This window comes from Vanessa cardui, chromosome 7 (assembly GCF_905220365.1).
Source record: "Vanessa cardui chromosome 7, ilVanCard2.1, whole genome shotgun sequence".
Classification (NCBI taxonomy): domain Eukaryota; kingdom Metazoa; phylum Arthropoda; class Insecta; order Lepidoptera; family Nymphalidae; genus Vanessa; species Vanessa cardui.
In genome coordinates, this window is record NC_061129.1 from 8992251 (window position 1) to 9018457 (window position 26207).

The 26207-nt window shown below is 30.7% G+C and overlaps 1 protein-coding gene across 5 annotated transcripts in view; it reads left to right on the forward strand.

Annotated features, from left to right (window-relative positions):
- The window catches only part of LOC124530838 (neural-cadherin-like), a 261718-nt gene that overhangs the window by 183059 nt on the left and 52452 nt on the right, over nucleotides 1–26207 (forward strand). For all 5 annotated transcript variants that reach the window (XM_047105166.1, XM_047105165.1, XM_047105167.1 and 2 more), the window contains one exon: nucleotides 9423–9566. In XM_047105166.1, the coding sequence (XP_046961122.1) occupies nucleotides 9423–9566 (144 nt within the window). The remainder of the gene's footprint in view (nucleotides 1–9422; nucleotides 9567–26207) is intronic.

Sequence of the window (26207 nt, forward strand, 5' to 3'; positions counted from 1 at the left end):
TTGGATGCTCTTCGCTTTCAGATTGCATCTCTAAGGACCCGTAATTTGGAATAAATATACAAATACTTTACATTCGTTATTAAAGTGTTATATACGGATAATGAAATAAGATATTGCAATACATTCCTTAGTATATATGTATACATATAAAAAGAGAGCAACACATATGATATGATATGATTAAATTCCAGACATTAATAAATATATATAAAAATACATATATTATATTAAAGGCGACACTCTAATATAACGGATGACACAAAGACTAATGAAAAGCATACCTAAGATTAAGGTTTTTTGTTAATTTAAACTATATTAATATTTTTCTAAATATGCTGGCTTTTTGAATTTTCGTGTGCTTTAATTGCGAAAATAATTCTATTCAGTGCATCTACCTAGTACTCGCTCGAGTAGATTAACATTGTGTCAAAAATTAATTAGCTAATGAAACTTCAGCGTATATTAAAAGGCTCTGAGTCGAACAGTAAACCACACCTACTCCTTAAAAACCTTTGAAATGAAAAGTTTATAGCCCAAAAATTTAAGATTTACTAACTTTAAATTTTTTATAGTGATGCTTACCTCATAGAAAGTGATACTATCGTCCATGCACATCTTTATCTATCAAATATTACAAATATGAAAGTAACTCTGTTCCTCTGTTGGTATGTTTCTCTTTCACGATCAAAACAAGCAAACCTAATTTAATATTTTGTTATGAAACTCGAATTCAAAGAAAGGGCATGGGTCATTATTTATGACTACAACTTTAAAAGCCTCTAAAACGCAAACGAATCCACGCGTTGTAACGCGTTTTACAAATTTCAGACATAATACAAACAGCAGCAATATTTTAGTATTTCACTGCTTTAAAATTATGTTTGTAACGTGTCTATGACCTATGCACACTGCACTTGATATTCTTTTTATGCAAATACCTTGGAACTTCGCCAAATAAGCACTATTGTGTTTACTATTCAATGCATCTTTAACGATTCTTACGAAATAAAGTAGGTCTTTTATATACAACTTTTAAACGGGCATAAAAATTGTATTATATTTAATTAAATATTTGTAACAGTCCCACAACTGGACTAAGGACGTTAGCCTGTTGAATAATTTTTGTTATTTTGTCTATTATAATGTATACTGAATCGCTCACCATTCCTTTCGACTCTTCTCTTGCCCACCAACGACACAAACGTTGTAAAATTGACTCGGATTTGATCCCACGATCTTTACTAAGATATAAGTATCTCTGGGCCAACTCTTCAAGATGTATCCTAATTATTTATTACCCAAACGACCCGTATAATTTGGTCTGTCGACCCATTCATCTGCCAAGGCTTTAATATATTACTCTATTTGCAAAAAAAATTTTCAATCAAACGATTTGAAGAGAGACAAATATAATATGATTATTTATCCTTTTTATTTGAACCCAGGCTTTCTTTTACTTGAACTGTTCTGTATATATTACGATCTTACGTGTACCCAAATAGTACAAGCTGCCTAGGGATGTGGAACTTGCAAGTTCGCGACTTCCGGCTCCACTACAACCATGTCACGTTATATACGACTTTATGAATAGTAAGAGTTCGCTGTATACAAAGAAATGCGTAGTCAAACTACCATTAACAAAAACAATAAAAACAGAAACAGTTTTGTGACGTCATTATAATAAAAATAGTAATATAGACTTATAATGAACTAGTCGTCAAACAAACTTGCTTCATATAAAGTTTCACCAGATTAGTTTCAGTGGTTTAGATCTTAGCTCAAACAGACAGAAGGATTTTCGCAAATTTTGTATTGATTACCCAGATTTTCACTTCAAAATATTTGTTTCGATATATACTAACGACTTCTACATTAACGTATGCCCTAATGTTCCACAGATAACATAAATAATTATATGTGAGTTAATTACTTATTATCCACCTGATCATCCTAATTTAGGAAAAGTATACAACATTTAAGTAAGCTCTTTAAACGCTTATTTAGCCTAATGCTTAAGATTAAACAAACTGTCAATTATTAATGTTTAACACCGAATTTAAGAATTTTCTTCTCGTATATTCCATTGTAAAATAAAGTAACAGCCTGTAAATTCCTCACTGCTGGGATAAGGCCTCATCGTCAATTAAGGAGAGGGTTTGGAACATATTCCACCACGCTGTTCTAATGCGGACTGTTCTAATACACATGTGGCAGAATTTCGATGAAATTAGACACATGCAGTTTTCCTAACGATGTTTTCCTTCACCGCCGAGCTCGAGATGAATTATAAACACAAATTAAACACATATTTATAGTGATGCTTGCCTGGGTTTGAACCCGCAATCATCGCTTAAGATGCATGCGTTCTAACCACTGGGCCATCTCAGTTCAGCTCATTCATCATTCCATTGTATCCGACACTAAATACATTTTTAACACTTACGATAATTATTAGCGTTCTACAATATTTTATACGGAAATCATAATGTGGAAATAAGAAATTAAAAACATGCTCTTAAAATCTCGTTTTGGATTAAACATTCTACTGAATAATATCGTAAAGAAACCCAATATTATTTTTCATTAATGTAATAACATGAAATAACGACCAATAAGAGCTGTGTTACATAAATTATATCAAGTTTAATTAGAAATACAACTCTATTCACAGTTGTTATTCCTTACTCGCCGTCCTATTCTTGTGTTGTTTATTACAATACAATTTGTCTCTATAAAACATGAAACAGTAAACTAGTTGTCATTCCAGAATATTGAATAGATCTTTATTTTATACTAAACTTTACGCTGCCATGACGTAACTAGTTTTATAATACAAAGTTTAGGAATAACATTTGATTTCTGTGAAATGTTTTACTTCGTTTTCAGGAAACTATTGGATCACAGTAATAAATTCAACATTTGTAACGTTTATATCATTTAAAATCAAATGTTCTTAAATATGTATGTATGTATACTTTACTTGATGGTAGGGTACTATGGTACTTTGTACAAGCCCGTCTGGCTAGGTACCACCCACTCGTCAGATATTCTACCGCTAAAAACAGTACTCAGTATTATTGTGTTCCGGTTTGAAAGGTGATTGTGCCAGTGTAAATACAGGCACAAGGGACATAACATCTTAGTTCCCAAAGTTGTTGGCGCATTGGCGATGTAAGGAATGGTTAATATTTCAAACAGCGCCAAGTTATCGTCAGGTCGCCCATATGCTAGTCTGCAAACCTATACCATAAAAAATAACTAATTTCAGCCCACAGTTTCGCGCGCGTGAGGAACCGAGACGTGTCCTATGTTTTCGTTATCACTGACAACGTTTAAATTATAAGAACGAGCGATTGAGTAATGTTAACTAGTGTATTGATTTGTTATGTATCGGAACGGCTTCTTGCAAAATCAGTTTAATAATTTCTCCAATGATATTTATATCTCAATAATATCTATCTCCACTGTATTTTCTTTAAACGTCTTTAAAAGTTTTATGTATATAGTGTTATCGTACTGCAATACATCACGTGATATCACTTGAAATTCAATACTCAATTAACAATAAAAATTATGTTATGAATTTTTAAAAATACCTAAACCGCGGTATACCGCCGAATAAAATAATATATCGGCTTATAATCAAACACTGTATAAAAAGTAAATCAATCAATACAAGTATCAGTGACAGCCACTTAGTAAGGTTAATAATGGGTTAATATCGAAACTTAGCTTGAGAAACAACCGTCGTAAATATGTCTCGTCGGAGGGTACGTAGAAAAGGGCCGTGTCACGTATCTGTTGGGATTTCGGATAAAGTACTCCGGAGAACGATTGGCAACGTCTGTACTCGTGCATACTACCGAGCACTAGGGAAACAAAAGCCATTTATAAAATATATATGATCTGCTCACTAACTGGGGTAAAATTTTAGTGGTCGGTTTATGCATATGGCGACCAATAACAATAAAATACTATTTATGTATACTATAAGTGATAAATTGATTGAGCAAAATAAAATTAAACTTAAATTGGTTTGTTTGTAATTAAACAAAAATCTTAAACTAAAAATTCAATTTTGTTAATCTCATCTTTTAATGAGCAGACCTCCCAACCCACATTGGAACAGCGTGGTGGAATATGTTCGAACCCTCTCCTTAATGGAAGAGGAGGCCTTATCCCAGCAGTGGGAAATTTACAGTTACTTTAATGAGCAGACCATAATAATAATATGAGCAGACACAAAAAAATTACATACCGCTTATTGTGGTTATATTGTCATAGACTAAAACAAAAAAGGCGGGTTGCGTGGTGTCTAATGATAAGACATGTCTCGGAAACTTATGTAACATATTAGTTAGTTAGGTTAGTAAATATATAGCTACTGTTAAGAACGAATGACTGGATTGATTCAGGAAGAGGGGGTCTGCAGTTACTTACGCATTCCATTATTTATGAATATTTATAATATAATTTTAATATAATAAATGATTTCATTATAATATGATAAGTAGTTTTAAAAACAAGCAATACCCTGCCAAATTCTATTCAGCATACAATTAAAAAAAATGTAAATAAAATCTTTATAACTAATATCATAAGCACGCCGTACATTATCGCGGTGAAGTTTATCGCGGAAGCGTTGTTGTACACATTAATTGAAAACATTCGCTTGGAAATTAAAGTTCGTGCTCACTCGTAATTTTCATTTGTGTCGCATCGAAATGTATACGAGCATGAGAAGTATCATGTACGACCGACGATCAAAGTGGAATATTTATGTCCCTTTATCTGAAATCCTTTTCACATTCACCAAAATCAAATCAAATCACAATACTTTAGTCAAATGGGTTCTCTAAGCACTTGATTCGTCACGTTACGGGATTAAATTGAAGGTTAAACTACCGGGTCGTAAGGGTGGATTCCACAGATATGAACCGACTAAAGATTTAGTTGTTATTTTTTTTTTTAATTAAATAAGAATTAATCCTTTGTGTCAGATATATGGAAGTCAAATAATGAAAATGAAAAAATATAAACGTTATCTATTATTGTGTTTTTCTAATATTCAAAAGTATACACCGTATTACCTCGAAACGCTAACTTTTGTATTCTGATAAATATTAGTCCTAAGCTTTAAGACAATTTTACAAAGAAAAATATTTTGGTATACGGATCCTAGAAATTATATAAGTATAGTTGTGTTTGATTTTAATTAAATGTCTCGCTTTGTCTTGTATTATTTTCACGTGACGGTATTCGCCGATGCGTGGATTCCTTCAAGGAATTTCATTATATGCATTGGTCTAACGAAGCTCAGCCTTCTGTATAAGAAATGTTCTTATAAAAATGCAATTAACTTTTGAAATGGTCAACTAACATAAAGTATGTTAAAGTTGAATCATTATTATGGTTTTTTTCTCTTCATTTTAGTGACAAGATAGTGACAACTATGTACATGAGTACATTATTACCTTTACAACCTTTTCATTTAAACTTTGGCTTTACGGGCTTTGCGCAAGCCCGCCTGGGTAGGTACCACCGACTCATCAGATATTCTACCGCTGAACAACAGTACGCAGTATTGTTGTGTTCCGGTTTGAAGGGTGAGTGAGCCAGTGTAACTACAGGCACAAGGGACATAGCATCTAGTTCCCAAGGTTGGTGGCGCATTGATGATGTAAGGAATAGTTAACATTTCTTACAGCGTCATTGTCTATGGGTGATGGTGGCCACTTACCATCAGGTGGCCCATATGCTCGTTCGTCAACCTATTCCATAAAAAAAAAATAATCATTAAAAAATATTAAATTACATAATAAGTATTATAACTAACTTTTTATTTGACTAACTATATCAACTCACGTTTGAAATATAGAACTCAGTTATTATTATACGTATAATAAAATGTAAATGTAATTAGTATTTATTTAGTATTGCATCATTTAGTTGGTTTGCATAGTACCTTACACGCTACACGAACGTATATCCACTGTAGATATATGTAAATAACCGACGAAATTTATGGGGCATTGGTCGGTTTCATTCGTATATGCTAAATTGCGGTTGAATATTAAACGAGGAGCGTGAGTTGTCCGCGTCAATTTTTACGACTGTTGGTACAGTTTTCTAACAAAATTACTCCTCGGAGCCCGGAAACAAAACATGCCATGCCTTATAAAAAACATTCTGGGTATCCTCATTAGACCACTTCCCATTTCTAATTTACAATTAACGATATCATTTTATGGAAACTTGATTCGATTTTTTTATTATTATTTAGTAATAAATAGAATAGTCTCTATTTCAGTTACAAGTAAATGTTGCTTATGAAAGTGTTTTAATGGATAGAATATAATACTTTTTAGGGCTAGAAATGTTATTCAATTCTATATTTTATTATTTATGATGCTTGCGACGTAAAATTAAATGTTCAAGACAGGTAATACTTTTGTTCTATGAAAACTGCGACAGCCGAGCACCGCTTAATGACCCGGATACCGACAGTGTCATAGCATTTTACTTATACGTGTTGTCTTATCCTTTTAGTTATATTTATGGAAAGTCAGTTCAAATAAATATATTAAATTTAAACTAAGCTCAAATACATTACAATGAATTGTAAGATGTAAGAGTCCCTGACATTTCCGACTGTTCTACCTAGTTCTTCGTGTAATAATATTCGATTAATTATTTTTACTTTGATTTAAAATTAGTTGCCGCCCGATATGCGTTTTAAGGCTTAGACGTCAGGTGTCAGGAATAAAAAGTTGCTCATGTTCAGACTTCCTTGGACTTTACTGTTATATACCTAATTTCATCATGTTCGGTTTAGTGGTGAATAAGACACAGACGAACTGACAAATAGGCGACATGATTGTTTATGGAAATTATCGCCGTGAGACATTGACAGTCAGACATTAAGAAATATCGATCGTCCCTACATCGCCAAAGCACTATCAACTATGACGTTACGTTCTCTGTGCTGAGTGTGTAATACTCACTCCCTTTGAACCAGAACGCAACAATAAGTATTGCAGTTTGGCGGTTGAATACCTGATACCATCTCGCAATAATACGAGGTCATAGAACAAACGTGACCTCCAAAACCAAAACGCACAGGTGCAAGTCGAAACGTACATATATCGCAGTTCCGCTATGAATGCATATCATATAATAAATATAAAAGCTGTGCCGTGAATTCAATTCAAGAAGAACAAAGTTTAACTTTTGGTTGAATAATTTTCGAAAACGTCTGCAATATAATGAATACAAAATCTTCGCTTGCGTTATATCATAACCACTTACAAACGGAATGAAAAAAAAAAGCCTTTTGAACGTAACTAAAAATTTAGTTGATATTGATTTCAGTGCTAATCGTGTGATGATGATGATGTTTTATATGAATGTAGTTATTGGGACAAAACTATTCGCTTCAATTCATAAATTCTAAAAATATACGTACATCACATTTTCATTACTGATAAAAGTAACTTCTGAGATTCTTGTCGGACCTTTTTGATGGAATCTACATACATCCTTTACGATAAATTTAATCTTGTAAAATGACAATTCAAAAGTGCTTGTAGGAATATTCTTGAATAAAGTACCTACATACATATATTTTTATTTAATTTGATTCAAAGGCTTATAACATACTTGAATAATGAATTTGTAGTTTTTGGATCTTATATTAAATTGATGTTGTTGTTATGAGTATTATTTAACAGTATTGTTATATAGGAAAGTGATACGGTATAAAAATACGCTAACAGGAATCCTGTTTAATGTTAATAATTGGAATATTTATGTTTGTTACTAAATCATGCAAAAATATTCGACGAATTTTAATGAAATTTAAATCAGGTATAGTTTATACTTTAACTAAAAGCACAAGGGAGACGATACACGACCTCCGTGGTCAAGTAGTGTGTATACAGGTTTTCATGGGTACGCCACTGCGAGGTCCCGAGTTCGATTCCCAGCCGAGTCGATGCAGAAAAATCATTAGTTTTCTAAGGTTGGCGGCGCTTAGGCGATAAAAGGAATGATTAATATTTCTGACAACATCACTGTATATGGGTGTGGTGACCACTTACCATCGGGTGGTCCACTTGCCCGTATGCCTACCTATATCATTAAAAAAAAAACATAGCCTAACCTATACCGCTCCTTCCCAACTCCCAAAACATTGTTGCATTTTAAAATATATCTCTAAATAAAGAAAGAGCTCTTCTGCGTTGAATTGTTGAACAATCGTAAATGACGAATGTCGCCTTTTCTGTTATACCATTTGTTACCCACTTGCTAAGGTTAACGTCCTTCCCATGTGACTCGGAGTCCATCAACAGAGCCTCAAAGTCGTCTGCTAATAAAGCCACCGGACATTTCGACAAACGTCCCTAATTTATCTTTGCTAAAGAGTACCTCAAACGGAAGCAATTTCCCTCTAGGTTTCTTTTACATAAGTCTCTGACACAGATTATGGTTCATTTGGTGTATTCAGTAAAGTTTTATTAAAATGTAAGTGTCGTCGTTGTGGGTCGGCTTTATATCTTTGATGTTCGGCGAGATGACGAAATACATTAATATTATCTGTTTGAAGTCGACTAGGTATTTGAACAACCAACTTCATTAACTTTAATTAAAATAAAACAATGTTCCTATATTCCTATACCAATGATAATTCTACGAACTCGCGCTATGTATATAAGTGAGATTACATTTATTAAATACTAGCTGTGCTCGTGACCTTGTATGCGTTTGAATTTAACAAAAAAAAATTGCCTAAGTTACTCCTTATTATATCAGTTATCTGCTAGTGAAAGTCCCGTCAAAATCTGTCCAGCCGTTCCAGAGGTTAACCGGAACAAATAGACAGAGAGACAGACTGAAAAAAATTATAAGAAATTCGATTTTGGTATATGTATCGTGTATAAGTACACATAAATGCATTTAATAAAAAAAGGCTATTTTAATATTACAAACAGACACACCAATTTTATTATATGTATAGATTAATATTTAATTGAAAAAACTCGAGTTACATATTTATTTAGAGCTCGTTGTATATTTAAAGTATATGAATCATAGTAATCGTTTCATTCGAAAATACCGCAAATATCATAATTGACCATACATTTTGTAAATATAATATATTCGCTAGAGACCGCAGCAATGAAATCTATAATGTTAATATAAAGGTTAAATAACAATACATCATAGTAATATAAATATAATAGTGAAAGTCTAGCATCAATAGAAAATAAGCGTTATATAATTAATTTCCATATAAAATGTTTTCAAAAGATAAAATACAGTGTTTACGTAGCCATTATCAATCAATCATTTTATTTACAAAGAATAATTTGCAAAATGTGTTATGCAAAGATGGAAAATTTAGCGTTATTTTTTATTTTCAGTGACAAAATTCATCCGAATCGGCATCGCGGATAAAAATGACAATCCACCGTATTTCGACAAGGAGCTATATGAAGCGGAAGTTGACGAAAATGAAGACATCCAACATACCGTGCTCACGGTCACCGCCAAAGATCACGATGAATGTAAGTACTTACATATTATTACATATCATTAGTCTATTTGCTGTCGAAACGCTTGGCCCTTGGAGTAGTGGTGCAAAAAGCTACATCAAAAGTATAACACCTCGCCTCATTGCCTCCACTGGTAACAGGAGGGCCGGTTCGTTTTTTGCCCAGAGGATCGGAATTGCGATTCAACGGGGAAATGCTGCTAGCATTCTTGCCACCATTCCACGCGGTCAAGATTTATACAGTAACTAGTTTTAGTTCATATTTGTATATATATATATATATATTTAAGCATTTAATGTTCTTAATTCTTATGTTAATAAATTATTGTTAGTCTATACTCTATATATAAAAATAATATCTCTGTTAATAAAAATGTAACGGAGCTATGAAAGATCAAATGTCTAAAAAAGGAACTCAAAAATATATGGACGTTAAAGAAAGTAAAAATGAAATAAATATGACCTAGTTATTTAGACATACATGTAAAATATAAACTTTTAAATGAAAAAACAACAACAGCGTTTTTGGTATTCATGAACATTTTTTGGAATGCTATAGAGGTTTGATTTCATGAAACTTTGGTTTTTGTTACAAATTTCCAACTAACTAGAGTTAAAATAAAAAAACTACATTTAAATAATTTCTCATAATGCGATTGTTTGCGATATCATTATAAATGTGAAAATAAAGCCGAGTTGAGATGGCCCAGTGGTTAGAACGCATCTTAAGCGATGATTGCAGGTTCAAACCCAGGCAAGCACAGTGGTGCTTGCCTGGGTTGAACATGAACAATCAGTGATTGTTCATGTGCTAAATTTCTGTTTATAATTCATCTCGTGCTCGCTGGTAAAGGAAAATATCGTGAGGAAACCTGCATGTGTCAAATTTCATAGAAATTCAGCCACATGTGTATTTCACCAACCCGCATTGGGACAGCGTGGTGGAATATGTTTCGAACCTTTTCCTGAAAGGGAGAGGAGGCCTACACCCAGCAATGGGAAACAGGTTTACAGGCTGTTGTTGTTCTGAAAATAAAGTACCAAATAACATTTAAAAACCTCTCTTTGTTTAAATTTTTATAAAATCGATTCGCATCTTAATCTGCTCCAATTATTTAGGAATTTCTCATGATATTTTTGGTCAATGATCACGAGAAATTCATTCAGATTGAACTTTAAAATTAAAATACATATGCGGATTGGGATCTGAAACCATTAACGTCATTAAAGACGTAATCACCATATTTGCTAATGAAGATAAATAGGAGGGTTATTTAATGTCTTACATTCATTAAATTTACTACTAATAATAAAATTACTTTTTGTTTTTGTTATGCAACTTCGATAATAATCAATTGAAGATATGAATTAAAATGTAAATTGTTCTTGGAAAGATATACAGCTATATGCTTACTTGTGCATCACGTCTACGGAACCCCAGCTAACGTTGTATCGATTCATACGCGTTTCAACGTTTCACAAAGGCTAGCTCGATGCCAACTCAGCTCTAGACGAAATTGCCTAGGTCACTTTGACGTACAGTCCGTTAGAAACTTTTAAATCTTTGTTAGCTGCCAGATATCAATTCTCTTTTCGTATATTTGGCATTAATACTACAAGGTTGTATGTTTATACAGTTAGTGATTTCGGTTGATCTTCCGCGCAATAAATTTAAGGGTTACCTTTGCACAAAAACAAGTGCCAGTTAAGATGGCCTTAGTGACATTAAACTTTATAACGCCATTCGGTAACAAAAAGTTCTATAAATTTCATTATTTATTATAATTAACTTACTCTTGAAGTTTTAGATGTAATGCAATAAAAATTCATTGGTTTATACCTTCTTCATATAAAAACCAACCGAAATAAAATCGCGTAGGCTTTGATATCGAGATTCACATTTAGAATAAATGAAGAATTTTACTATTATTTGAATAAATTATCATAATATGTAGTTAAGCTTGATTGTAAATAGTAGTAAAAATTAAATATGTTTATATTTTTTATTTAAATTTACTCCTCAAATGTTAAATGTATTTTTATTCTAAGAAGATAATTTCAACTTCAAAACAAGAGATACACAGGTAAATGTTCAAATTGTTACTTGTTATTTTTTTAATTTATAATATTGGTGACCAGTTGGTAGGTGTTCAGTATCACCCATAGACGTTAACGCTGTAAGAAATATTAAACATCCCTTACTTGCCAACGCACCACCGACCTTGGGTGCTAAGATGTTATATTCATTGTACCTGAAATTAACTTGAATCATTCACATTATGAACCGGAAGACAATAGTATTGCTGGTTAACGGTAGATAGTCTCATCAGTGGAAAGTAACCTAGAGACGCTCTTGCGCGAAAGCTACTATCGAGTCACTATAAAAAATATGTTATGATTCGTGCCCATTTTAAACATAAAAATAAATAAATATTTTAAGATGATATCATCATGTAATAATTTTCTAATGAATTATTTTTTTTAAATTAAATTCTGTTAAAATTCCGTTTTGTAAATATACTGAAAACACGAAGCGGGAATTAACACACCTATGTAATTAATACTTTACGAAATATTATACTTTATTTGATATTTATAAAAGCGTTTTGGAATATATTTTATTAATATTATATAAAATGTAAAATTATTTTAGTAGCAAAATTTTAGAAAATTACATATTTACGTTAATTTTTATATTATTAATTTCTTAAAAAATGCTACCATCAGTTACATTAGGTATTTGGTAAGATCATATTATAAAGTCCTTTGAACCGAAATGCCCTGCGACAAAAAGGTAACATAAACTATTTACACGAGCCATATTATGAGTATCCATTGCACGAACGAGGCAATGGTCGTCGGTTTTATAAAATATAATTTCACATCACATATAACACTTCGATATACACATTTTGAATTTTAATACAGATTATTCAGCAATTGTAGGCATATTCTTTTTACATGATATCATGTAATGTGTTTGTTCCTTATTTACTTTATGATGAAAATACGTGTTTGAGTTATATTACAAACACATATTCTAAAAATAAATAATTCGTCCTACTTATTAAAAAAAAAGTCAAATTTAAAAATTTCATTAAATCCGTAACGTCGGTACATTGATAACTGTCTTGTACGATTTCGTCCGGAACCTTTGTGATTAAATAAACATCTTTTGTATTTCCGTGGACTCTTTGTTCGTTTATTTTCCGATCCGCCATAAAATGGATTAAATTTTTACTGGCACACAAATACCTTATTTAATGTCAGTAGCTGTTTATTTTATTTAGGCCAATAAATGGGAAATAATACGAGATGAAATTAACGGTGGGATACTCTACCAGTTGACATAATATGTATACTTATACATTAAAAAATTGGCGTCAGTTTGTCACATTAAAAAAATCGCTTTTTATGAAATGCATATATGTATAACACTGTATATATAACGTAACAATATATATATATATATATATTCTATTTCTGTTTGTCGGTCTGTTTGTTTGTTCCAGCTAATGTTTGGAACGGCTGGACCGACTTTGTCGGGAATTTTACTGGCGTATAGCTGAAATAATAAGGAGTGACATAGGCTACAACAATAACTTATACCTTAAATTCAAACTATACTGTCATTATTATTAATTCCCTAACATTCATATGTATTCCGAATATAACATTCAAAGTATAGGATCATAATAATACATCTATTTTGATTTTTGATACGAAAATTTAATATGAATAACACTTTTTAACTGAATTTAAAACTATTGTTCAAGTATTCGTATATCACAGAGGTTATTGGTATTTCCCAGAATATATTCGTGTTATGAATATGACAGGGTGTCATGGAGTAGCGTGGGAACCAGTTTGGCATGTTTCTGCCATGTATGAAACTTTCACATAGGAAGCTGACTATGTAGAAACGTATATGTATTATATCAGAGTACTTTACTTCGCACTTGATGGATGATACGACAAATATCAGATCTATGTAATCGTTTTGCCCTGGAATGTATGTTCAAATCCATTTAAGCACAACTGAAATTTTCCGGAAAACATCTTAAGAAGATCTGCATGTCAAGAATGAAAAATCTGAATGTATACCTTAACGCTTTACAGCATCGTAGTGAATTTATCTCCAAATCATTCCCTTAAAAGGAAAAGAGCCCTTCACTCATTATTTAGTATACGATAATTTTTAGTATATAGTAAATAGATAAATAATTTTTGATGGAATTTATTTGCTATGAAACAGTTTAAATTGACATTTCATTGTTAACCAGTCAATCTCCGATGTCTAATAAATAGTTTTTACCAATAGTAACAAATTCAATAGCTGTTACAAGTTTCCTCGAAACGCTGTGAAGACTTATTCCCTCTTGGGATCCATTCTGAAAGGCATCGAAGAAATTGGGAGTACAATAAAATTTTCTTTCACTATCTCGTAAATCTATGATGTTGTTGACACCGGATAGTTTCTTATAAGTAAAATATGAATTTCGTTACAATTATAAAAATTATCTATATTTGTTAAACTTTTCTCTCATTATTCTGTTCAATTAATTAACTATCTCCGAACATATTGTTTTCATTACCTAAGTACAATATTATAAACATAAATAGAATGATACCTATCATCGTAATTTTATGTGAGACATAGCTAGTGTTGTTATAAGTCAAACAATCAAGAAGCGTTTCTGTCTCGTACATCCTGGAATGTTATTTGTACATACTATTGTTAGATTCATTACATGTCACAAAAGGCTGCTATCAGAGAATATCAGGACGAAACAGAAGCTTCGCGTTCGTGTTATTTGGTTCAGTATATTTGCATTTAATTATTTTAATTCCAAGCAAGGCTATCAAAACTAAACTGGTTTATTTTAAATGCCTTTATCAATATTTTTTATGATTTCAGTGGACTTTATTTACTTTAATTCGTTGACTCATTTTGTATGAGTTCTAAATTTTATTATTCAGTTGAAAACTTACAAAGATTTTAATAAGAAGATTCGAGTGCCCTTACTCCAACTGTTGAATGAAACTTCTATTATTTTCAGCCATTTTTGCTCTTTCTGGGAATAATATTTACCTACTACTTTTAGAGTTCGTTCAATTTGATCTTTTAATTATTAAATAAAAATGTTTTATTTAATTCATGTATTTGGTAATAAGTGTTATTAACAATCCCTTTAAAAAACATTTAAAGCCTTTACTATACTTTGCTATAATAAAATCAAAGTTCACATTAAGTAAATTAAATTCGCTATATTGTTACTATTGAATTTTAAAGTAATTAAATTATTTAATAGTCACCATTTCTTGAGGTCAAGATTTATACAGCAACTAGTTTTAGTCTATATTTGTATATATTTAAGCATTTAATGTTATTTCTTGGTGGGCTTTATGTAACCCCGTCTGGGTAGGTACCACCCAATCACTAGTTATTCTACCGCCAAATAACAGTACTCAGTATTGTTGTGTTCCGGTTTGGAGTGTGAGTGAGCCAGTGTAACTACAGGCACAAGGGACATAACATCTTTGCTCCCAAGGTTGGTGGCATATTGACGATGTAAGGAATAGTTAATATTTCTTATAACGTCATTGTCTATGGCTGATGGTGACCACTTACCATCAGGTGGCCCATATGCTCGTCCGCCCACCTATACCATAAAAAAAATATTCTTAGTTAATAATTGTCTTTTTTAATAATGTTCCTAATAAAATTTCTTCTTCCTTCCTTCGACTTCTTATAAAAGTTCTTTCTCTGCCCAATGTCATATAATTAATTATAAGATACTGAAAAGGCGTAATGGTATTAATTTATTTTTTAAGAAGGCAGATGATAAAAACCTATGCTACTAAATCTAATATAACATTATTTCAATGATGTGTAAATTAAATGTCGTATGTTCCTTTTATGTCATAGTAAACATTATTAGCTTCCTGTCTTAAGTGCCAAGTCACAAGATGTACGGGAGCTGAAGAATATATTATGAAGGTTCAATTTTACGCCGGGAAACATAATAAGATTATGTGTGGCGCAATTTGTATAAATCTAGTTAACTTACATTTTATTTTTCTCTTCTATAAAATTTAAAACGTTTTAAAACAATGTTTATTTTTAATAGTGTATGTTAATCAATCGATATTCACATATGTGTAATATAGAACAAATGATCGTAAATTGTACAGTGCCAGATACTGCCCCGTTATTGTAAAATTTCGAAAAATATACATAAAAAACAATTGTGTAAACGGTCAAGTACCTGTACTGGTACTATATAAACCGTATTGAAAAAAAGGTTAACAAATAAATATCAATAACTTCTTTAAACGTTCTCGAAAATTCTCCACATTATCACCGTAGTGTATGTCTATGTAATTATATAATATGTATTTATTTTAAATTAAACAAGCAACCTTTGAGATTCTTATCAACTCTTTTAGCTAAATTCGGAATCTAAATTCCAGACAGGGTAGTAAGAGTAAGTAGTTCTTGAAAAAATGTCATGACAGATTTGTGACGATTCAAGAGCGCTTGTAAAGTCCCACTCGAATAACGTAATAATTTTTACTTAATTTCAAGTATTTCTTTAAAATATTTTCCAGCGAATGAAGCGAATTAATTAACTAAATGCGAAACTTGTGTTAAATATAAAGAATAACTGATTACTCTCACAATAAATCACCGTTGATAACTCCCGAGTAAGTCAACAAGAGACAGGGATTTATTTTCAAAGAAGTTGTGAGTAATAAAAGTTGCAGGATAATAGATTTGCAGCATACTTCACTGCCGAGAAAATGTTGACTTGATGCAGTAAATTAAACGGAACAATTTGAACAACGCCCATTGTGTGAACTTGTTAAACTGTTAAACTCTTCGCCTAAACTTCCCTGCAGAAGATGCTTAGGTCGCCCGCGCCGTTTAACCGCACTCCACTACTTAGTTCTAAGCCCGACGAATGTGTTTTAGTTTCTTCAAGATAAAAATCATTTGAAATCGCTCTAAGATTCAACTTTCAAAGAAATATATTTAACGTAAAACTTATTTATTTATTTTATGATTTAGTTTGGTTTATAGTGGTCACCATCACCCATAGACAATGACGCTGTGAGAAATATTACAATTCCTTACATCGTCAAAGTGCCACCAACCTTGGGAACTAAGATGTCATGTCCCTTCTGCCTGTAATTACATATTTTTCATATTTTCCGAATTAATTAAAAAAATTAAATCTACCTTGAGATAAATATGATGAGCTTTATAATATTTATTTTATAATACATTTAATCTGTACAAAAAAGATCTTCACAGGCACCATAATATCTTATAAGGGTTATTTTTTTCCTATAGAGCAACGGAACCCTAAATATGCCAATTAGAGTAGAAAAAATGTTCGGAACATTAACATTCATATGTTTACCCCAACGCTTTAATATTAATGATTGTGGACCATGAGGCGAACGCTAATAGCAAGAAAAAACCAAAGTTTCACGGCCTTCGTTTTGTTTTACCTGAAGATAAAAACGAGGCCTTTCGGTTATTGAGCAGCATTCGTTTGAGCGCCAATTAGAAGCTTTATAAACACTAAATTATTATAAAATTACGTTTAATGTTCGATAAATTAACTTAATGGTGGTCTTGAATAACAACCTTTGAATAATTTGTACAGACTTTAACATTCAAACGCCCCATTTAGCTAGAGGCTTGCCTGCCTGCTGCGTGTAAATGGCTATGTCTCTCCAACGGTACAATTTACCTGAAATTCTTACTGCATTAACATAAGAGCTAAATTTCGATAACGATTACATGCCATTAGACGAATTAAGATCACAGTTGTTTCAAATGTTGTAATTTGCTACAAGTCTCAGTAGAACCTACTCAATTCAAATTCAAAAATTATTTTTATGTTTTATACATCAATATTATTTTAATATTAAAAACTTAGTTGCATGCGACTTTATTTATGTTTATTCATTTTTTTACAAAAAAAAAAAACAATATTATGATAGACCTGCTTCATTTTCCTTAACATTTTAATTTACATTGAAATTCTTACAATAGTAAATAGTTCAAAGTCAAAATAAAACTCAAAAATATTTTAAGTAAATTATAAGAGCACAAATTTGTCAAATATAAAGCCCTTTCGTTTGATTAATATTCGCTTCACGCAAATTAAAACAATAGATTACTTTACCAGTTAAAATGAATAAAAGATAAATCAACTGTTGAAAAGGTCAAGTGTCCCACGAAAGCTTATTCGTTTTTTATAAAGACAGAACTAAAATACGACTTACGTTATTGTTGAAAAAGTTTAGTTTTATAAAACGTAATAATTCAGAATTGGAGGAACATTGTTAGCTGAATCTATTTTTAATAACCAATATGCAAAGCAAACGCCAGAGGCTTTATTTGCTTCACATCCAACGTAGCAAACGCGTTTTTAAAAATATTAAAGTTATATTTTTTATAAATCTTCCAAATTCGGTATTAGGATTTGTTGATCATTCAAAAAAAAACCTTTAGAAATATCAGCACGGCAACTTCTAATAGAAGACAATGGGCGCGACGAGGTTTACGACAACAACTAAGAAGCGAAACTAGTCATCCGAAACCTCACGGACAAAGTAACATGAATGGCGAATCATAAAGTTTCGGTTCTGCACTGAATGGCGGCTTCTGTTTCCGCTATCACGTAAAACCTCTTTTCAACGAACGTCAAATAAATAACTTTCAGATTATTTGATAGACAGCAACTGAACGGAAAGCTGACTTATTTACATTAAGTTCATTACAAATTAGTATGGCTTACTTGATATAACTTCTGTTAGTATTAGCAGTTAACTATTAAAATATTTTATCATAACTAAATAAAGATTTTACAAAGATACACAATAACAGTTTACAGTGATATTAATAATGTCTATTAATTGTTAATAATGACGATAACATCCACTGATGTCAAGTGCATAAAGGTAATTGAATTAATGAGATGTATATACGTTGATATACGTCTTAATTAGAAATCGAGACCACTCATGTGACTCTTCACTGCTAATTGCACCAGAAGGATCTGTCCGCTTTCGCCACGCTGAGCGATTGTCCCGATAATACAGTGCGACGCATGATCAGCGCCGTCCTCGCGCTAAGAGTGCTGCTCAGTGACGACGCGACATGAAATTGTGAAGCTCAGAGGGTCATTAGTACGAGTGTGCCATTACATAAAATATATCCAATACCTAATTGCATGAAAAGGACATTATATATTATTTATAGTGTATAACAAATCTTTAATATAACTTTCATAAAATTGTGCACATTTAAAGCGTTCATTACGCAAAGTTATATATGTCACCGTCAAATTGTAGATACCGATTATATTTCAGGAGATTTTGAACCGATACTGCTTACAAATAAGAATTTTATTATTCGGTAGTTTATAATCTATTTATAAATTTCAGTTTTATATTATAAAAATCTCTAACCTAACTGAAATATTATGAACTCTCGAAATGGTATATGTTTTATTGTAAGTTTAAAAAGTTTAGTTTTCATTATTACAAATTTCCGGTGATGCATAAAATATTCACGCGATTATTGTAAGATAAATATACGGTATTCGAAATGTATTTTTTATTTGGCAAACCAATATAGTTTGTTAAATCTATCTTTAAAGTCAACGGTAACCCTATCAAAGGAACTTCTATCCAGAAATATGTTGTATAAATAACAATTAATTAACTAGCTAGCTGATTGCTGAGCTCTAATATCGAAATCTAAGCTATGTTTATATAAAATACATAGAATTCTAGACTGATAGGATGTTAAATAGATTAAATATATTATTCAAAAATACATGTATAGCATATATCGTTTACTCATAATAGAAACTTGATAAATTTGAATAATAAATAGATGCTACACATCGTAGCTTTAAAATTTTTTAATATAAATAGTGTTATATATTTTTTCAATTTATAAAAAAATGTATCTGCTATTAAATGGTCAACACTATATTAATATAACCAGATATGATTTTATAACTTTAAATTTTATTTACGCAACCAACTATGGTAACTACCAAATTAAGTTCCTTATACATTGGTTTACAAACTTAGCACAGACGCACAACATCATTTGTATTGCTATTTAACGCTAGATTATATGTTGAAATATGTCAAACCAGATAAACATGAAACTACTAAAAATATATATTTCTTTGTGTTTACTTTCTATACTATGTAAAAAAAATCAAAGTAACGTATTCAAAGCAAAATTGTGCGCAAAGACGGTCCCGTCGCTTGAAGCGACCTCACGCTGGCAACCTTTGGAGTGGGAAAGGGTAAACTTTATTATTCTCCGAATTTCATAAATTATATTCAATCTGAATCAAGTGATTTCTTCGAATTTTACACTGGAAATACTCAAGTGGGTACGATGTATAGCTAGTACATAAATCAGAATTTCGTATTCGGTCCAATCATTTCGCTTCATGTACCGATCCCTTACTTTTTTCACGGCTGTAGCTACTGATTTATTGATGATGTTGGTTGAACGTTCCTTCCAAATTATAGACCCCTTAGTTGAGCGATTTATTAGTACGGTCCTATGCCGTCACACAGACGATATTTTAAGCAGAAATATCAAGTTAAATTTTGATAAGTAGGTCAATTTTAACAGAACTTACACTATTAATACTTTCAAATTAAATATTTATATTTATTTTACTATCTGATATATAATTCACGGTTCTTTTTAAAACGAGAAGTATATAATAGTATCAACTGTATTAAGTAAATCTTTATTAATTACTCAATGAACAATGAATCTATACAACAATTTTTTCAAGCTCTTATTTAACTTAAGATATCGTGTATGCTTCAAATGTTGCAACTATATTTTAAATACTAGCATAAGAAATTCAGCTGGAATTATACGTATATTATAATATTATATAACCTATCAATAAGTGACACTAATAATAAAAATAACCCAAATTATACTCTCGTATTCTCAGTCGACACATAAATTAAGTTAATTTTTCGTACAAATCGTACTTTTCTAAGTCCGTCATAAAAATAATTCGCATGAATGTAAAAAAAATGTATCCTTAAAAATTAGGGTCACTAAATTTAATTTAGCAAACGAAATAAGGATTTACGTAATAATTTATTTAACTTTTTTAACGTAATACTACGAGTATGTGCCTATTTCGGATATATAATGACTAAACCATATAAATAATTACGTTCCTTAAAAAATACAGTTCTTAATTCGAGATTTCAACACAGTTCTCACATAAAGTTGACTTCGCGCTCTGAGGTTGATGTGGGATTTAGGGTTTTAGTTAGTTTTATTTTTACTTTTGCCCTTTATTTTGCCTTACAAGCTTATATAGAGAGAGTGAAAATGTAGAATTTTATGGAAATTAATTCGAGAGATAAAACAATGTGTGTTAATAAGATTATTTTGAAATTTTCGTGTCTAATTTTTAAATATTTGAAATATAGACTAAGCGTCCATTATCGTAATGTTTTGTGTGTTTTATTTTATGTCTTTTATTGTCCGGACAGAAAGTTCAAAAGTTTTTCCGTCAACAATTAAAAGCTTTTGTGATGGAAAATGCTGCCACAGGGAATTTTATCTGGTATTGCATTTCGTTTTTATTTTTGAATATGATGTTATAGCTCCGAATAAAAAAATCCCACAGCTGGGCAGATGCTTCTTGTTGAAAATGTGTACCTCGTTCCATTTATTTTTCCATTCGTTCCTTTTCGATTTGTGTTGGTACTAAGGTTGTACATCATACTTGTATCAAGAAGAACTTTTATGCGACACAATATGCTTCATGAAGTTTTCCCTCCGTGCCGAGTAAACATATAAAGCACTGAGTCATCTCCGTTCACGATGTATATGCGAGCTATAAATATTCTCATTCATTCATGCAAAAATGAATTTATGAAAATATAATGAAAACTTTAAAAATATTCGCTCAATTAGATTTTATTTTCATTTGATGATTATTTTTTATCATCAAACGAAATATCAAAATTAAGCTTTTGTATTAATAAAGTAAATAAATCATTTTTAGATCGGCCGTCAATTATTCGGTTATATAGTTTTAAAAATAGATTTATTTAAAATGCGTTTTCTACCTTCTATAAATTTTATTATTATTTACACTATTAAAACCAGTCTAAAATTTTCAAAAATTTGAAGCGTTATTTCTTAACCAATAAAACCTCACATTTAAAAAAACATTACTTGATTTGAATGTTACATAACACAAGAATATATAGACGATAGAAAAGCCCGTCTTCATTTCATTTCAGACATTATTTTTTCACTTGACTTTGTATTTATTTAAATAGCAATTAGTCAATAGTCGATACTAGCTGACTTTTAAATTGACTCATATCAAATCATTACATCCAATTAAATACGATGTTGTACAAATATTCTTTTTTTATTTTATTAAATAAGAAATGCTACATAATGCCATTTTTTATTCAATTAATCTAACAGCTATTGAGTTAATATAAAAATGTAGTAAAGTATAATATTCTCATAAAATATACATTTTTGTTGTGACATTCGCGGGCCCAGGCTGCATTAATAAATGAATATCGTACAATAATAATTTATGCAGATGTAATTTAAATTTTATCTACGGCTACCTCTATCATAAAATACTACGTATAATATTTCTTTCAGAGACTCGAAACAATGAAACTCATTCAAAGCTTAAAATCGTTTTATTTAATTAAAAGTTAATTTGTATATCCGATTAAATATCTACTGTTACTACTGATTGATTTTTATATGTAAGCTCTTTTTTATTTAATACAAAAAGTAATATACCATATATTTAAAAAGTAGATTTTGGAAATTAATTCTTGAACCGTAACTCCAGTGAAGATTGTCCGAGCCCCTGGGCATTCCTGGTTTTTCAAATATTTAATAGATCGGTCACGATATTTTGTAAAAGATCTGCTTACTTTGTTCAATCACATTGATAAAAAAACGTAAGAAATTGTTTTAAACATCAAACGAATTAAAAAAAATGGAAAATAATTAATTTTCGGTACGTGGTCCAGATTCTACCTTATATTTTTTGGAGCAATTTTATTCACCGATACATTTCCATCAAAGATTTTCCTTATGAGTGTTTTTGCTTAAATCATGTCTAACCTAAGGACATTCTTGGCCTCTAATGAAAAGGGGATTGATTGTATTATTCCAGTTATTTCATGGAAGCTCTTAGACAGTTGATAAATGACATTACAGTTTTCTTCCTCTGTATATTAATGGCACACAACTTGCATGCGTGTTAAGTAATAAAGTCGCCATTTTACTGCTCCCATTTGAAGATTCTTGGCTCACAATGACCTTAGTAATCCAGTGTCTTTGAAAATATATAATAATAAAATTTATAAAAATATATTTAAGTTAATAAAATGTTAATTATAAATAATTGAATTATGTAATATTTTATATTGAATTAGCGACCAGCTCGCCCCGCACGGGCACAAATTATAAATAAAGAAAATGAGAAGTGCGCTAGGAAAGGAAATATTCAGTACGTATATTTATTTTACACAGTTTGTTTTCACTGTACGTAAGCTGAAATCAGTGATATCTTCTAAATTATTATTCGAATAATACTTCGTAAAAGACCATTATGATCTATATATTTCTCATGATATATACAAGAGTAACTAACCTGGTAAATAAATATTTATCTGAATAAAGATTAATAATGGAAAATAGCTTTGCAAATAATCTTAAGTACATATAACAATACAGGTTTTTACTAATATGTTATTTAGAGATACAAAGGGTAGAAGTAAGCGACTTTGTCTATATTAATTATACTAGACAAAATCATAAATTGCTTGAAAAGATAATGTGTATTCAAATTTGTCACTGTACATAAAATGTAGCTTAAATAAATAATCTATTAAAAGTAAAAGCGAACATCTATAAAATTGTACCACAAATTCCATCGGTTAAATATTCGGCACAAGTTAAACATCGTGTAGATGATGCAATTACTTCAAAATAATTTTCTAAAGTCATTTCTACAACACAAACTGAATTGTAATCGAGAGAAATTGTATTCCATTTTAAACGTATGGAATATTTTTAAAGAAAATATACTTAGAATTTATTCAACAGAAAGTAACACACGTAAATTACTGAGAGCTACGTTTTTATGAATGTCGTATAGAAAATGAACGAGAATTATCCTGCTAAGTGCAAAAATGCCACTGCACTTATATTATTTAAAATTACAAGTATAAATTATTTACGAGTTAAATGCAAATACTATCTGAATATCATACTAATATATTTAAAGCAAATAGTAATCAATAAGTAGTAAATATCTTATGGCTCTATTTTCCGTATTTTGCCGTGATGCCGTATTCGTATTTCAATTTAAAATATTCGTAATTCATAAAAAAAGCCCCGAATTCGACCCAGAATCGTCTAGTGTTTCCGTAAGAAATAAAACGTTGGAATGAATATTGTTTTTCCAAGTCTTATTCAGCCTTCTTCTCGTGCATATTATTTATGTAGACCGCAAAGTTCGAAAATGTTTTCTATCATTCTTGTGCTTAAAGTAATGAATTTATATCTATTTTATTTGTTACTTAAAATTATTTGTTAAAGAATAAGTTAACAGTTACATTTTGGTAACGTTCAAGACTTTACCTATAGTATGTATTCTGCAAGATCGGGAATAGGATAAGATCGTAGTGATCAAATTTCCGGCTGATTGGACCACTTTTTATATATTGTTCGAGTCAATGGAAGCAGTTTCATTAGTTTGTATTTCTTGGAGAACAAAATCAATAAAATGTACTCGAATCAGTCGGAAATTCGATCGGTACGACCATACAATTTTCTTATTTTACTCCAACGTAATATTAGTGTTATTTAGTGGAGGGGGCGGTGGCATTTCTTAATGGCGTAGTTATAAGAAACAAGACTATGTCAAATGTCATATGGATTTATATAAGACTAACCGAAGTTTAACCAAAAACTAAAAAATAACTCAAACAAACATATGTCACTAGTTGTTGTTACCCACGGTTTCGCTCGATCGTTCTAAGGTTTAGTATTTGGCATAGAAAAATGTGCCTTCCTTTGGATTGAAGGTTTTTTTACAAATTTCATAAAATTTAGTTCATCAGTTTGACCGCGAAAGAGCAACTGACTAACAGATAGACAGGCAGATGACGTCGTGTGTGTATGTATTTTGCTTTGTATTATTTAAATCACTGATTATAGTGCTATGTTTCTATAGCTTAACATTTTATATTGACGTGGCGTTGAACCCAAAAAACTGATATTTTAACAAACACAATGCTCACTAAAATAAAAACAAAACAATTTGTACAATAGTTTATAATTAATAATTAATAAACTTCAATAAAAAATTAAAAGCTTTCGTGTAATTCAACACACATGTTTTGTTATATTTTATGAAATACGTGAATTTTTATTTGACTATTTCATAATCAATTTAAACAAATATAAAATTTATTTTGTAATCACAAATTATTTTACCGACAAAACAGTTCTCGTGTGTGTGTTGAGTATACCGACACTCATAGAGTTGGAGAACATCTTAGATAAACTATCGTTTACGGCGCATTAACGATGTAAGAACCTTATAATTCTTACAGTTAAGGTGTCTCACTGGCTGGTTATAATTCAAAGACAACATTATATGTATTTCTTACATAATATATCGGAAGTGAGACGCTCGTTTTAACGAAAATTAATAATATTTAATTTAAATATTTGTCTATCTGCAATGTACTAATATATTTAACACAAGAGTCCCATAAAATAGTATAACGTCATTCTAAATTTATCTTCATGACACCTAACTTTTGTATTATGAAGCTATTAACTCAAAAATACGTGTAAAAACCTCATAATGCTTGCTGTTGATGATATTTTCACTGAAAAAAAGTGCCTTTGTAATATGTAACGTAGGCTATGAATCTCGAGAAAGGCCTCGCCGTAAAATGTTATAAAAATGTAAAATACTTTGGGGTAAATTTTTATGAGAAATTTAAACGCTCGTTCTACTAGCTCTAAGGTTATCTCGCGTTGATTAACATCAATTACGAATAAAAGTTCTAAATTCGCATTATAATTTCACAGTTTCGCTTACGAGCCAAGCGTTTCGCTTAATTCCAAAGCGTTCCGCTTATCGCTAGGATGTAGACGAATAAGTTGTGTTCGAAGTAAACTAGTAACAGTGCTTCGGGTACAGAGTGTGGTTTGACATACATTTCAAATAATCGATTTCAATTTTATCGGATTATTCGAATAATCATTTACTGTATATAAACCGGCGTAATTTATAACAACATATGAATACTATCTCGTACCATATTTTTAATTGGAAATATATAATGAAATACTATTGATGTCTATCTTATTCAACAATATAATCATAGATTTTATTCAGTCAGTTAGTTATTTGAACAGCAGGAGGAACTAATCTAAAGACAAAATCGTTCTTATTCATAGTACCTAATATTGACTTTATTCCTATATTATAAACCGAAAGTGGTAATTATTGATATAATTCATACACCAACAAATAATATTCGTGAGAAAGAAGAAACA